The sequence below is a fragment of the Osmerus eperlanus genome, chromosome 9, assembly GCF_963692335.1.
Source record: "Osmerus eperlanus chromosome 9, fOsmEpe2.1, whole genome shotgun sequence".
Classification (NCBI taxonomy): domain Eukaryota; kingdom Metazoa; phylum Chordata; class Actinopteri; order Osmeriformes; family Osmeridae; genus Osmerus; species Osmerus eperlanus.
Window position 1 is genome coordinate 8,606,200 of NC_085026.1, and position 15,219 is coordinate 8,621,418.

General features: G+C 47.2%; 3 protein-coding genes across 4 annotated transcripts in view; all 3 read right to left on the reverse strand.

Moving 5' to 3' along the window:
* Positions 1-5,733, reverse strand: part of aqr (aquarius intron-binding spliceosomal factor) — a 44,305-nt gene extending 38,572 nt beyond the window's left edge. The window contains exons 1-11 of one of the 2 annotated variants that reach the window (XM_062469203.1): positions 5,611-5,733; positions 5,000-5,106; positions 4,830-4,886; positions 4,700-4,740; positions 4,559-4,594; positions 4,346-4,466; positions 2,947-3,087; positions 2,439-2,507; positions 1,979-2,079; positions 1,621-1,697; positions 628-692 (exon numbers count right to left, since the gene is read on the reverse strand). In XM_062469203.1, coding sequence (XP_062325187.1) covers positions 628-692; positions 1,621-1,697; positions 1,979-2,079; positions 2,439-2,507; positions 2,947-3,087; positions 4,346-4,466; positions 4,559-4,594; positions 4,700-4,740; positions 4,830-4,886; positions 5,000-5,074 — 783 coding nt within the window. In that variant the 5' untranslated portion in view covers positions 5,075-5,106; positions 5,611-5,733. The remainder of the gene's footprint in view (positions 1-627; positions 693-1,620; positions 1,698-1,978; positions 2,080-2,438; positions 2,508-2,946; positions 3,088-4,345; positions 4,467-4,558; positions 4,595-4,699; positions 4,741-4,829; positions 4,887-4,999; positions 5,107-5,610) is intronic. The other variant, XM_062469205.1, reaches the window with a different exon arrangement.
* A 231-nt stretch (positions 5,734-5,964) lies between these two features.
* Positions 5,965-10,544, reverse strand: LOC134026821 (zinc finger protein 770-like). The gene is made up of 2 exons (XM_062469801.1): positions 10,420-10,544; positions 5,965-10,091 (listed from the first exon to the last, which is right to left on the reverse strand). The coding sequence occupies exon 2, from the start codon at positions 9,942-9,944 to the stop codon at positions 6,165-6,167; it is 3,780 nt and encodes a 1,259-aa protein (XP_062325785.1). The 5' UTR covers positions 9,945-10,091; positions 10,420-10,544; the 3' UTR covers positions 5,965-6,164.
* A 1,751-nt stretch (positions 10,545-12,295) lies between these two features.
* dph6 (diphthamine biosynthesis 6) overlaps positions 12,296-15,219 on the reverse strand; it is a 54,486-nt gene continuing 51,562 nt past the window's right edge. Inside the window, exon 15 of the mRNA XM_062469874.1 lies at positions 12,296-14,352. Coding sequence (XP_062325858.1) covers positions 14,234-14,352 — 119 coding nt within the window. The 3' untranslated portion in view covers positions 12,296-14,233. The remainder of the gene's footprint in view (positions 14,353-15,219) is intronic.

Genomic DNA, 15,219 nt, shown 5'->3' on the forward strand with positions numbered 1-15,219 from the left:
ACACTCGTCCTCATTGCCCAGGCCATATTTCTTTTAAGGGGAGATCCCCCAAGAGAGACCCAACACCTTCGTACCCAACACCTTCCTCTGGGACTCCTCTGGGCTGACAAGGACCTTCCTCTCGTTGTCACTGTGATCAAAGTGTGTCAGGACCGCTCCCAGACATGTTGTGTGTTTTGATACTGATGGCTGGAGGAGGGAGGGGTCTATAGGAGACAGCTGTCCAGTTTCTACCAACCTTCAGAGACAGATGGATTCACCAGATCACGACCATGAGAGAATCCGTCTTGCCAAGCTCCCAAGTTATTTGTTTGTGTCTGAACCACAACCACAGACACAAGTTAACCCGGGATAGAGGGTGACGGACAGATGGTTTATCAAATCACCTGCCGTGTTCCAAGGACGCCGTCCCAGATGGTTATGTGTAACGAACCATTGGGCTCGTCAGGTTAAGTTTCTACACCCCTTCCTGTGAAGGTTTCCACTCGACATGAAAGGCCCACACAGTGGTTGTGTAAGGGTGGTAGTCCTGTAGATGTTCCCCTTGTAAAGGTCCCGAGGCAGGCTGGTGTTTGAGAGGAGGACGGACAAGCAAGCATCACCACCACCTTCGTCACGGGATCTTACCTCCAGGTCGATCATGAGTTCGATGAATCGCTCACAGTAGTGGACCTTCTCCATCGACACGTCACCTGAGAGGGGACAGAGCCGGTAACGTCAGGTCAGAACACACACACACACACACTGAACACACGACTCGAGCACACACACGTATAAACGGAAGAAGGGCGAAGCGAGGCATGACAGGGCGTTTTTCATCACGTGTAAGCTGCTTGGGTGTGGACAACACGGTGGTTTCCTGCAGAGTGATGGAGTCTGGCCAGGAAGCACCTAGCAGCCCTAGAGCAGCCTGCAGGGAGTCCAATACTCATTAAAGGTTTGTGTGTGTGTGTGTGTGTACTTAAAATTGGGACCCGACAGGCTAGATTAGGATCTGGGACCCAGCGGGACCACCTTCAGCCTGCTGCTATGTGGCCTGGGCCCCCTCTCAACACACACAGACACACACAGGCTAGTTCTATTCTGGGCATTCAGGTTCAGGAGTGGTGTCGGTCTACATTATGACACAGTGACATTTGTCCCTGTGGGAGGGGGGCGAGGCAGCTGAGCACCAGGCTCTTTCCGCACAGGTCAGGGAGGGAGGGAGGAGGGATGACTTTTGGGGACTGGTGCAGGGGTAGGAGAGGTGCGTCTCTCACTGGTAATAAGGTCTCTGATGAGCAGAGATGAGCTCAAATGGCACACGAGACCTGCTGGGTCAGCTGAACAAACAGCCGGCAGAGAAAGGGCAGAGGAAGAGAGAGGAAAGGAGAGACAGAGGAAGGGAGTCTGATAGAGACAGCGAAACAAAGGAAGAGAGAGAGAGACCCACACAGAAGGGAGGCATGTGGATGAACAGGACTGCTGCGTCGTGAGTGTGGAGGGACGTCTTTACCCTTCATCTAAAATCCTCTGCATGCGGGCAGAGTGAGACTACAACTAGGGCCAAATAGAAGCCAGCTTGTGAACAGCGGTGCGTATGTGCGGTGCTCCACCAGGAAGAGGGGGGAGGAGGTTCACCTGATGCAGGGATGGACATCAGAACGCCCCGAAACTTCTTAATGAGCGCCGAGAGGAACGTTCTCTCTTTCTTGGCTCTAGAGAGAGAGGGGTAGAAAGAGAGCAACAGCGGAAGGGGGGGGGGAGAGAGGGGGGGGGGGAAGAGAGAGAGAGGGGAGGAGAGAGAGAGACAGTGATAGGGGGAGAGAGAAAGGGGAGAGAGAGAGAGAGAGAGAGAGAGAGTGACAGCGATACGGGGAGAGAGAAAGGGGGGAGAGAGAGATTAGAATCTTGTATCTCCATGTGAGGGCCTTTCATGTGCCCGTCTCTGACGGCAGGTGGACGACACGAGCAAAGAGAGAGAGGGACAGTGCCGTACAGCTCTGCGTCTTCGCCGACCATCTTGTCGTAATTCTTCTTGATCAGGTTCCAGAACTTCTGCATCTTGGGGACTTTCTTCAGCTCGTGCTGCAGCCTCGACTGTGGCAAAGAAATATTGTGGATCGATGAATCATTGTGTTTATGACATTTTTGTCTTGACAAGCAACGCATAGGGGAAGTGTTTAGGATGATAGTAGGGATGTAGACCTATAGCTGCATTTGACTTGAAGCCCTTTGGCATTTCCTACTGTCGCACTGCCATTGTTGCACTGTGGGTTCTCAAATACAGACTGTTACCTGGTACTATCCACTCTAATATTAATGACAGTGCACTTTTAGTCCTTGAGTATTTGCTGCACGGACCGTATGCACTGTTTGTACATCGCTCTGGATAAAAGCATGCGCTAGATGAACAGATGTACACATCTAGCGTGGAGGATGGGAAGAGTGTCTCTTACCGGCAGGAGACACATCCACATGGGCAGAGAGATGAGCTGCTGCACCTGCTCTCGAATCAAGTCCACCTCCTGAGAAGGGAGGAGACAGGGATGGGAAGATGAAGGGAGGAAGGAGTGGAGGGGGGGTACAAAAAGCAAATGAGCCATCAAAGAGATGATTTAATAGAGTTATGGAAGAGATATTTCAAAGCAACCTGAACATTTACAACTGCATCAAGTAGAAATAGATTGAATGCTCTCGGAGAAGAATATGGGCTTGGAGAGAGAGCAATTCAGAGCGAGTTTTCCGCAGTGGATCCCTGTGGTTTTGAGGAGGAAAAGACTACAGTATGGTTAGAAACCTTTATGGCTATATAGCTTGATTTTAAGTACAATACTGCCCCCTAGTGGACCTCCACGCAAAACAACATGTTGAAACTGTGTCACTGCAGGTACGATGGTATTACTCCAAAGTGGCAGGAAGGAAACACACACACACACACTATCGTGTACAGGTGGTGGCTCCTACCAGGCTGTTGAAACAGTGGTCCAGGAAGACCAGGAGGACAGTTTGTTCCTTCAGGGTCAGGCCGGCCTGGTCTCCCTCCAGCACTGCCTCCATGACACACTTGACGAAGTAGGGGAAGTGGCTGGGCTCCTTCTTGAACACCTGGACACACAACACAACAAGGGTCACTGGACAGACAACACAACAAGGGTCACTGGACACACAACACAAGGGTCACTGGACACACAACACAAGGGTCACTGGACACACAACACAAGGGTCACTGTACAGACAACACAACACGGGTCACTGGACACACAACACAACACGGGTCACTGGACACACAACACAACAAGGGTCACTGGACACACAACACAACACGGGTCACTGGACACACAACGGTCACTGGACAGACAACACAAGGGTCACTGGACACACAACACAACACGGTTCACTGGACACACAACACGGGTCACTGGACACCAGTGATTCCACAGTTACTTTGAAAAAGTAACTTAGTTAAGTTACAGATTACTTGATTTTAAAAGTAACTAGGTTAGGTTACCAGTTACTTTATTAGTTACATTCAGCAGCTGCCGACAACACCCCCGCCGCCTCAACATAAAAATAGGTGCGTTCGACTTCATGCAGCGCCGGCATCGCCTGCAGCCGCCTGACTTGAAGCAGCCAATGGCATTCTCAACTTCAAGGCAGCCGGCTGTCGGCGCCGCCGGTGCTGCATGAAGTCGAACACACCTATTGACAACCGGCTTTATAAGTTTAACTGTGCAGTGCTGCGACTCCAAATGTTTCTTCAAATTTGACGTCGTGTTTTTGTAGCTTGATAGCACTTTGTCGCCACAAGCACAGAGTGTACAACGAACCTTAATATTTCCATCTTTAGCTGACAAATACTGAAAATAGTGATTGTATTTCCAACTCGAAAATGTGCATCTCTCTCTCTCCTGCTAGCTACATTGTTGTTTGTGTCGCTGAGTGGTAGGTCTATGTATATACACGTGACGTGACCCTCATGCTGAAAACATGACTTAATTGTCGCATAGGCTTAACTCCCAGAGACGCAAGAAGAAATCAAATATATATTTTACTATTAATGACAAAATAGTAACGCAGTGACTTGGACAAGTAACTTTAATATGATTACTGATTTGGAAATAGTAACGCGTTAGATTACTCGTTACTGAAAAAAGTGGTCGGATTAGAGTAACGCATCACTGCTGGATACACAACACAACAAGGGTCACTGGACACACAACAAGGGTCACTGGACACACAACACGGGTCACTGGACAATAACTAAGTGTTGTACTGTGTTGACAATCCCTACCCTACAATCAAGGCTTCTCCAGACACCAGCAAACCAGGTTAGTGTGTGTCGACACAGTGCAGCCTTCCTTACCTCCCAGGCAGGAACGTTCTCTCTGAACTTCTCATTGATGATGCAGCAGATGGACATGAGGTAAGCCTTGCTGGAAACGTCCGGAGAGTAGTTCACCCACAGGTAGTTTTCCAGATACTGACTGCAGAGAAGGACGGGCAGTAAGGCTGTTAGATACTGTACAGAAAACGTTACATTTAAAAACAGAATTCAGAGGAGGGAGGGGTTACTCACCTGAACTCCAGTAACATTATCTTTCTTATGGCAAACCTGAATTCAGTGCAAGAGACAAGGAAGGACATATTAGTTATAAATATAGCTCTGGAAAACGAAGCTTTTTTGTTGCATGGTCACATGATGATTAAAACCACTTACTTGGACTGGAAAATCTCTTTCAGGTAAACATCTTCCATGACCTGAGTCGGTGGAAATCACAATGTTTAGAGATGGAGCCAGGAAGCACCAATGAATGCTCATCAAAAATGTATCTGGGAAGGAAACTCACCTTAGGGTCGAAGGGCAGCTTATTCTTGGAATGGGGGGCCCAATATCTGTTAGCCAACTGTAAAGGAGACAGGGGGGCTGTAACATCTACCTTTCCAAGTTAGCTCACTAACAAGTAAACTATACGTGTGTGTGTGTGTGAGTTGGTTAAGTCAAATGTGTGTCCCTTACCTGTGTGACATATTCCGCATTGATTTGAGAAACAGAGGGCGCAGAAGCCTTTTTGGCCGGAGTTTCTTTCTCCATGACTGTTTTGAACAGCTAGGAAGTCAAGCTTGCTGGGGAGAAAGTTATGCAATCAACACCAAGCTTCAGCAAATGCGTAACACAGACCTACTCTAGGTATATGAATCGACATAACAGATACAAGTTATTTCTCAATTAAATAGCTACTTGAATGAGCATTGACTGAGTACTGTAAGCCACCAGCATAATGCCAGTACCGTGATGTTTGGTTTGCTCGACATTCTTGCAGTTTAGTGAGCTAGCTCTATAAGAACCAAATACACGATGTAATGTTGTTTGTAGACTAACTATGTGCTGCTTTAGATTTGTGTATTTAAGGTATGGCGTCTATATGCCGTTTCGTTGTTAATGTTGAAACTGCACCAACTATTTATTTGGCGCTAAGCAAGCTAGCTACCTAGCTAAATACAAAGGCGCATTTGAATTTCAACCAGCTAGCGGTTAGTAACTAGTTTCTATGTTACAGTAAATTGATGGTTAGTCTTCGACCTATTCATTTTAAAACGCAGGTAGATTTAATAATTTAAGGAACTAACCTTTATGCTCTACAACATAGGGTACACGTAAACTCCGTACAAGTACGTACACAAGCATGTACACAAGCAAATCGTATTTAGGGCGACACACTTCCTGTACGTATGCAATTCCTGTTCAACATCCTGTCGGTGTACACAGCGAAACGTTTGTTCCGTTAATGGCTTAATTCCTACATCGTAAAACGTATCGATAAAACGCAAACTATAATCTTATATTTCATAAAATGATAATATACAAGATTATCACCGGTTAGTGCAACGTTAATATCTTAGTAAACCAGGAATTATTTACTTTTATTATTACAAAATCATATTAATTAAAATTCATTTCATTTTAAAAGACCAGACCACAGAGTTATTGTTTCGCTCAAGGTTTATTATCCTATCTTGTACATGTAATACCACCATTATAAATGAATAGCATGCAGGTAAACTAAAACATATAATGTTCTATATACGTAAAACTATAGGAAACGTTGTACACTTTAAAATGAACTAACTCTAGTTAAAATCAAATGAGATGCCACCCTCCTCCCAAAGCATGCCTGTTTTTTTCACTGTTTATGGCTTCGGTGACGATGTGTTTTTAAATGGGAAGACTGTGTAAAAGTCTTGTCGCATACCTCACACATGTATGGCCTCTGACCTGTGTGTGTCACGTAATGTCTTTTCAGTTTGGAGGGAGAAACAAAATTCTTGAAGCAAATGGCACACTGATATTGGTTGGATTGAGTAGCCTCGGTCTGAGTTCCACTAGTACACTTGTGGAGCTGCAAATCTCTCTCAAGAGCAAAAGACCTCAGACACTTCCTACACTGAAATGACCGGAGTGGTTCGCTCCAATCGTTATAATGCATTTCTGCCTGCAGTGGGATTTCACCGACAGAACTCTCACTCCCAGAATGCCTCTCACTAAACACCTCACGACTATCAGTATCATCGAGGCCTCTATTGGCAGGGAAAGCCATCCCCATGCGCTGTGTGCTGCTCCCAGCCTCGTGCTGTGCCGGGGGAGGGCCCAGTAGGTCCTGGGTGCTGACACGCCAGTGGGCCTCAAGGTGTGAGGCCAGCTCAGAGGGGGTTTGATACACATTGTGACACTCAGGGCACTGATACAGGTCCCCTGGTTTATTGTCAAAGTCCATGGTATGGGCTGGCAGGCTATGGAAATCCACACATTTGTTGTCCCTTGTCTCTGTGGGGTGACCAGAAACGGCCTCATTGGTGACGGAGCAGGGATCAGGGCTGTCGTCACGGGGCCGGGGCTCTTCCCTGTGTGCGTCGCCCTCGGAGCTGGTGGTGGGACCCTCGGAGAGGCTTCCGGATCCATGGCGCTCGGTGGGATAGTTCTCTGGGGATTCTTGTGCGTTGTTGTCCTGGGGATTGCTGAACAGCACGCTCTCATGGGTGCGCTCGTGGTTTCTCCTGTGCCAGACCTGTCGAAAGGCCTTACTGCAGAAACTGCATTTGAATGGCCTTAACCCCGTGTGAATAAGGAAGTGCCTGGATAGCTTGGATGGAGTGTCGAAGCCCTTCTGGCAGATAGTGCACACATGACCTTTCCTTTTATCACCAGCTCCTTTGCTTTTGATTCTAGGATTGGCGAGCTTGTTTGTTTTGTCGGGAGAGGATTTTTCGTTGATTTCCATGGCTTGTTTGTTTTCGTGGTGAGTATTCTCTTGGTTATGGAGTGAGTCTTCATAGTTGCCTTGCATCCCTACCCATTCTTTTGTACTTTTCGAAGGCCTAAGGTCCGTTTTCATAGCACTCATCTGAGGAACTTGGATGTGTATTTTAGGATATTGAAGAGGATGTTGTTTTTGTGGTTGTGCTTTTACATGACTCGTCGTAGCTTGCTGAGAAGTCGGTCTGAGGGGCCCGAACTTGTTGTGAGTTCTCTCGTGGACCGTCAGGTGTGTGGCCTGTCGAAAGGTTTTCCCACATGCCAGGCAGTTGTAGGGTCTCAAATCCGTGTGCACGCGACTATGTCTTTCTAGTTTGGAGAACGACGGGAAGTATTTATAACAGATCAAACACTGGTGTCTGGTATACACTGGATTTCCCACAGGGTTGGTAGACTTGCGCCTCTTTGTGGCCGTCTTGGAACAATGATTTGGTTCTGAGAGGCCGTTTGAATTTGAAGCCGTTCGCTGAGAGGTAAATGGCCCGCAGTCAAGGTTATCCTTACCTTGAAGTCCAGGATTTGAGCATACATGGAGTTTATATTGAGTCAACAGGGGAAAGGTTTTCCCACAGGGGTGGCAGGTATGCCTCTGTCTAGTGGAGGCGAAGGTCTTCCTTTGAGGCCTAAAAGGTGAAGGTGTTGCATGCTGAAACCCTTGCTTTTTACTATTGTTTTCATTCCACCCAACTGCCCCAGTGCTGGGTTGACCAAACTGTCTCTCTGAAAGTGTGTCCTGTTCACTTTGCTTCAGGGCTGCCTCGTTTGGGGAATCATCATCAACCGACGCAGAGGAAGGTTTGGTAGTGAGTGGCAACTTTTGCTTGTAGTATTTTGTCCACAGGTGAGTGCGAGAATGGATCCTCAAATGACTTAGCTGGCGGAATCTCTTCCCACATGACTCACACCCAAAAGGCCTCTGCCCTGTATGGGTCATCATGTGCCTCTGTAGTTTGGATGGAGAAGGGAACCGTTTGAGGCATGTAGGACATGAATGGGGTCTGTGCCTGATCTTCTGCTGCTGACTGTTGGCCTGGCCTGATCCTGCCTGCTGCTCAGAGACCAGCGAGGGGTCAGTTCCCTGCAGCGCACAATCCTGTTCGTCACTGGGTTTTGGTCTTGCATTCTCCGGTTTCACCATGACGCTGAGGTGAGGAGCATGCCCGTCACTGGGTTGAATAGAAGCCATCCCATTGTTGGGATGCTGGTGAGAATTAACAGGGTCTAAGAGAGCCTTCCCAGGGGTCTCCGACAGACTTTGATTCTGAAATTCCTCATCTGGGTTCTTGTGACTGATCTGATGCCGTTTTAAATGGACGGCCAGGCGGAAGGCTCTATTGCAGACCTGGCACTGAAAGGGTCTCAACTCTTTATGAGTCGCGTAATGCTGCCTGTGTTTACTCAAGCTGCTGAATGTCTTTGAGCAGATGCTGCACTGGTAGTGATTCGACGCATGTCCTTGCTGCTCGACCTTGACGTCATTCGGACTCTGGTCTGTCGTCTCTAACTGGTCGTGGCCGGGAGGGGTCCGTACGCTTATCTCACACTGGAGCTCCATCTCCACGGCCGAAGTCACAGGATTACTCAGAGCGGATGACTTCTGATCGCCTGCGGGCTGGGAAGTCGAGGAACCGTTCAAGCTCTGGCCGTTTGTCTCCGACTTCACATCGGCGCCGGTACCCGCACACCTATGTGCGTACAGGTGTGTTTTGAGGTGCCATACCTGCCTGAATGACTTCCCGCAGTCCCCACAGGAGTACGGCTTCTGTCCCGTGTGAATCATGAAATGCCGCTTCAGTTTGGACGGCGAGCAAAACGTTTTCAGACAGGTGGGACACTGGTGGTTCACCCTCATCTTACCCGCCGAGGAACCCTGCTGAGACTCAGATACAGGGGGATCCTCAGAGAAGCCAGCACTGTGGTGTGACTGGGAGTGGGATTTCAGATGGGCCTTCTGTTTGAATGCCTTCCCACATGTTTCACACTCGAATGGCTTAAGCTGACTGTGAGTGGGTATATGCCTCTGGAGATGGTAGGATGAGTTGAAAGACTTCAGGCAGACCGTGCATGTGTGCTTCTTGGCTGTGCTGCCTTGATCTGTGTGCCAGAAGCCTGCTGCACTCTGACTACTCCCCATGGCTGTGGAAGCCCCCATGGGGTCATGAAACATTGGGTTTGGGAGGAACTGACTATTGGATAGAATGTTCTGTTGGCTGATGAAGCCATTATCAATAAGAGAGGGTAGGAGTTCTGGCTGGTGTCTCATCTCTGTGGTAGAGAGACCGGTCGACAGTGGCATTCTTTCTTTAGCTTCTTGTGTTTGGGAAAACATTGGCCTGGTTGGTTGCAATGGCATGGTGTTGTAGATATTGAAGTCATGTCCAGACTTATCTGGCGAGGGTTGATCCTGACGTGTAGACACTGGCTCCATGGGATTTGGGAAGCTGCCATGTTGGAGACTTTCTGTGGGGAAACTCCAAGGGTTGCTTTTTCCTGTGTGGGTCTCTATGTGCTTTTTTAAATGGACAGATTGGCGAAAGCCTTTGTCACAAACTGTGCAAGTGAACGGTTTCTGTCCAGTGTGAGTGAAGTGATGACGCTCCAGTTTAGAGGCACTAGGGAATGATTTTGAACAAACAGTGCACTGATGCATGATGGAAGCAAATTTGTTTTAACTTTCAGTCTTTGCTCTTGACGGGTTGATTATTTTTCTTGCATTGAGATTACACAAACTCAGCGTTCCTTATACGGAGGCAAAGAGGAATCATGTATTCTTCCGACCGTCTTCCTCATACGAAGCCTGGGGGGATCATAAATGGCAAGAATCAAAATACAGCCGAAATGAAATATTTAATATAGATACGGTAATGTAATATTTGTATTTTACGAATGAATTTATCTCTTTTCATTAGCTAGCTACCTAGCGAACTATATGACAACATGCTAGCTATTAGCTTAGATGCTAGCGTAATGATAACACCGTTGTAATAACTGTATAATGGTAAGTTTCATATTCTAAGTAAAATACTTATCGTGCAAGACAACATTAGTAAGCAGCATCGACGTAAAACAAGCACATTTTGCAGCAGTAAAAATACATTTACAAACGTTTATTACGAGGGCCTTACAGAGGGGGCTCCAGACACTGTATCCTTCGTTCTCGGTGTCTTCGACATTGGTCTCTATATTCGTCGCACCGGCTGGATCTGGATGTTTATTGGATACGTGGCTTCATTCCGCTCAGCCGGAGGGCCCCGGCTTACAAAACATGCGTATTCAGTTGTTCGTCTCTCTTTGATGCACGGGCGGAAACCATTTTATCGCAAGTTCCCACTGCATCATAAACGTACAATAATTTAGTCGCATATTTGTTCATTTAAAATGACTGAAACAAAAGACCACATTAACTGCAAACCATTGCAGACAGTTTATAGTACATTAACAAAGTATGCCAATGTTAGAGCTACCTTACATAATTTAAAGTAAGATGTCAAAACACACTTTCCAAAATGCATAAAGTTTATAGATTTAAACATTATCAACTAAAAAGCACAGCCTGATCTGATTAAATGATTTACATTTGTCTGGACATGTATTCACATGTTGACTACATCCAAACACACTTTGAAGGTGTTATTTGTAATAGGATTGTAGCAGGATTAGGACGCCTACACTGACCTTAATTTTAATTACAACCTCATCTACAATCTTAATCTTGCAGCCATTTAAGACTTATCCAAGAGACAAATCGGTCTTGAAGTCTTTCACCTAACCTGCCATTCCAAGGGATACTGTACACCTCTTGTACGACATTCAGCCATATATTATCATGAAAGTGTTCAACTGGACTGGATAATATCAGCAATTACATAAATATGTATGTTTGTGAATCAGGAAAGATTAGTCTTATCAGTATAATCCCTAGGTAAGTACGTATTTGATTAAGCCTCCTTATGTTCCACATAAGCTCACCCAACACCTTGCAGTTTAATCACACATGAACCGTTAACTTGAGTGTCTCTCCTGTCCTGGGATAGCCTGTCCGTATGAGTCAGTATTTGCAGTCGATACACTCAGCCTTACTTTTAGAAGCTTTGTGTCGGATATTATAGACACTGTGGATCAGGGGCGATTCTAGGATCAGACCTTTAGGGGTGCTCAGCCCTCAATGAGAATGTGACATGTATACAGTGATTTGCAAAAGTGCTAAACCCCCTTGCTAAATAAATCCCTAATTTCACTGGATAACAATTAATACATTTATGTATTATTATGCAAAATATTGAATGAATAAAAAAACTAAGAATGTCCCTTTCTTCATGAACTACCAGCATCATAAAAAACCCTAAAATCGCCACTGCTGTGGATGCAACAACAGACTGGTCAATGGAAAACTGTATTCATGAGATACAGGGTTGCAAAAATCAATGCACTCAAAGGTTTGGGGATTTCTTTTTGGCATACAGTACCCATTTTAGCCACTGGAGGGCAGCATACACCACTCAATTAATATGGTTTCCAATCTAGCAGGAAGGGTTGCACTAGCACACCTTAACTTACTGCTACATCTAATGTCAACATTTAACACACATTATCTTGTGACTTGACATAGTAATAATGCAACATATTATCAACAGCGTTTTCAAAACATAACTGTCAGACAATTTACTCCCATATAGACCATAAGGCCACACTGTGTGACCGAAGCCCAGAGCCCGGCGTTCTGAGCAGAGCTCCCCGCTGCAGCCTCACTGCCAGGGGGGAGGGGAGCCACACATCAGCCTGGCTAGCCAGGAGGAGCCTGGAGGAGCCAGAACACAGTCAAAGTCCATGTGCCTGGCCACAATGACAAGAGCCGCGGGGCTGTACATTGCACACAAAGGACAATGTTAGCCACAACTCCCAAGTTTGTGTGTGAGCTAACCCAGCTGCAGGTCTGTTTGGTGGAGAAAAATAAAGAAACATGAAGAAAAAACACGCGCACACACACACATACACAAAAAGAAAAACGAAATGTCATCCTGTCTTTATTCATATTTCTGAGGCGACGTGGTGGTTGTGGAAACAAAAGAAATACAGATGCTGAAGAGTAGCTTAGACACACTGGTTATGTTAGGAGGAAGACTGCATTCTTGTGGCGGTGGCTGTGTTTGTCTGCCTGAAGAACATACTAGTATTTGTTGTGCTCATCGACAAGTGGTTGTCTGGCTGCGTGTGTGGCACACCCATTTAGAGGCCTCAGTGCCACAGACTAACCGAAAGATTGCTCCCAGTTGTTGTTTTTCACTTGGTTTTTTTTTCCACACATACTGTACCACGACCACAACAATGTGTCTCAATACCACAGTGGTGTCCGCTGCAGTCAAGTTAACCCCGAGTCCTGCAGTACACAGCGAGGTCCCTGGCTCCTCTTGAACATGAAATATATTTTCCTTATACATAGCTTTGGACTCAAGTTCAATAAGTTCAATAGAGAAGAAAAGTGTGGACGACTCCCATGTGTTCAGCATTTTAATGAGACAGCTCTAACCCAAACACAACAAGTACAACACATAGATATAGCCAGCTGAAACCAGCTCCTGCTACTGATACTGTGGGAGTTCCCCTGATACACTTTGCCCTGACCTCGAGGTAAATCACAATACTGAACTTAACGTGGATATTTATGGTGCTATCGCCCTCATGGACAATTGCTTGTTTGTTTTTAAATTTATCGACCTCCGATAGAAAACAAGTAAAGCAAATCTTCAGGCTCCGTTGGTTGTCGCTATTGTTCAATTTTTGATAACAGTGCTGAGAGCGGCAGGCAGATGGGTGCGGATCAATACCCCCTCTCCGTGCCCTCCGTCTCCAACACAATGGAGGGAGGAGCCTGGGCGAAGGCGCATTCCAATTGAGCTCGTCAATAATATGGTTCGCGATCTTTGAGAAAACGAAATGTTCCAGAAGCAATAGTTAATGGCACTGTTTTCTTCCCACACAATCACACCACTTGTGATCACACACACACACACACAAGCGCACACACAGGTATATGCACACACACACACCCACCCAGGAGGACCTTGCCCTGCAGCTGTGCGGGGAACGTCCCTTTCCTATTAACCAGAGAAGCCTTCGAATCGATGGGGACTATGAGGAGCCTTAATCTCTTCAGGTGGCTTGCTCCTGATTGCCTATTACTCTATAATAACACGTCTTTGAGCTGTGGAGCATGAGGGAGAAACAAACAAAGGCCCCCTGCTCTCCTCCCACCACGGAGCAGACCAGCAGGCCGGGCCACCTCGCCAGGCCATGGGCTGCCTCTCTGCACAGCACAGCTGGTGTGGTAGTGGTGGTGGTGGAGCTGCCGTGACTCCGGCACTAACAGCAGGAGATCCAGGGATGAGCCAAGGGATGTGTGTCTGGTCAGAGATACCCCTACTGTTTCTCTCTCTCTCTCTCTCTCTCTCTCTCTCTCTCTCTCTCTCTGGGTTACTGTGGGCTCCTGTCCTCTGGTATGCTGGGCAGGCCTGTCTCCTCTGTGGCTGCCTGCGTGACAGCTGCTCTGAGCTTAGGGGACGGATACAGTGGATTAGAGGCTATGGTGTTGGGCACTTCCATAGACATACTACGCTTACACGCGCGCGCGCGCGGAAACGCATACACATGCTTACGCGCACACGCACTCACGTGCACACGCACCAAACTCACACGCACTCACACATGCGGACTCACACGCACACACACACACAGATTGTATAAGACGAAGGCTTCAAGATCAAGTTTCCATCTTTGCTATTCAAGTGTGCACAATGGTGTTCACATCTACACAAACATTTGCACAATCGGTCATCTTCACGGTCTAAAGAGGTCTCATTGTGGTTTCTCCTCCAGAACTGTTGCTGAGGCCCAGAACCGTCCAACAGTCTCTCTGTGTGGATGTACTCTCTCTCGCTGAGTCTACAGACTGAGCCAGCAGGACAGGTGGAGGATCAGGGAGTCGGGCAGGTCCAGAACTGGAACCAGCACTACAGCTGGACTGGACTGATCTAGGGTCATCCTCAAACATTCCTCCAGGCCTGAGAGAGAGAATCAGAAAGAGAGAGAGGAAGAAGAGAGATAAAGGAAACAAATAAAGAGGGAGAAATAGACAGAAAGGGATAAACAGAAAAAAATGACATTTGATCCCAAATTCCAAAGTTACTTTAGTTGACATGACGATAATACCCCAACATGGCCGTCGCTCGGGGCCTGCCCCTGGACAGAAGCAGCACTTAACCCTTCGACCAGGGAACACAGGCCTATTCACAAAGTATTGACATTCCCAAACCCTGGCCAGATTGTAGCTTCCCATTCAAACCCCTGCAGTGCAGACATATGGCCAGCAAGGGTTGAACATATAAGCTACTGAACCCCTACCACACACAAACACACACGCGCACACACACACGCACACACACACACACACACACACACACACACACACACACACACACACACACACACACACACACACACACACACACACACACACACACACACACACACACACACACACACACACTTAGAGAGGGGTGGGTTATCCCCTCTTGCCCTTTTGGCCAAACGAGCAGCTTGTTGGTAGGCTCTCGTGGCTCCCCTGTTGTGTTGAGTTGTCAGGAGGCTGTGTTGGGACTGACTCGCTAAGCTTCACTGGAGATTCTGACTGCTCTGTGTGTGTGTGCATGTATGTATGTGTATGTGTGTGTGTGTGTGTGTATGTGCATGCCTGTGTGTGTGAGTGTGGTCTTGAGTGTTGAGGGAGATGGCAGTCACCCGACAGCTACTGGACATGTGAGAATTCACTGGGTGTGTGTGAGGACAGCCTTGATGACAGTTTGTCTGTTTAGCGGGGTCCACTGGGAGACCTGACCACCCCCCACCCCCCACCCCCGCCTTGCACCCCT

Coding starts and splice junctions, on each gene's coding strand:
- LOC134026821 (XM_062469801.1), bottom strand. CDS start 9,944: ATGCATCAGTGCACTGTTTGTTCAAAATCATTCCCTAGTGCCTCTAAA.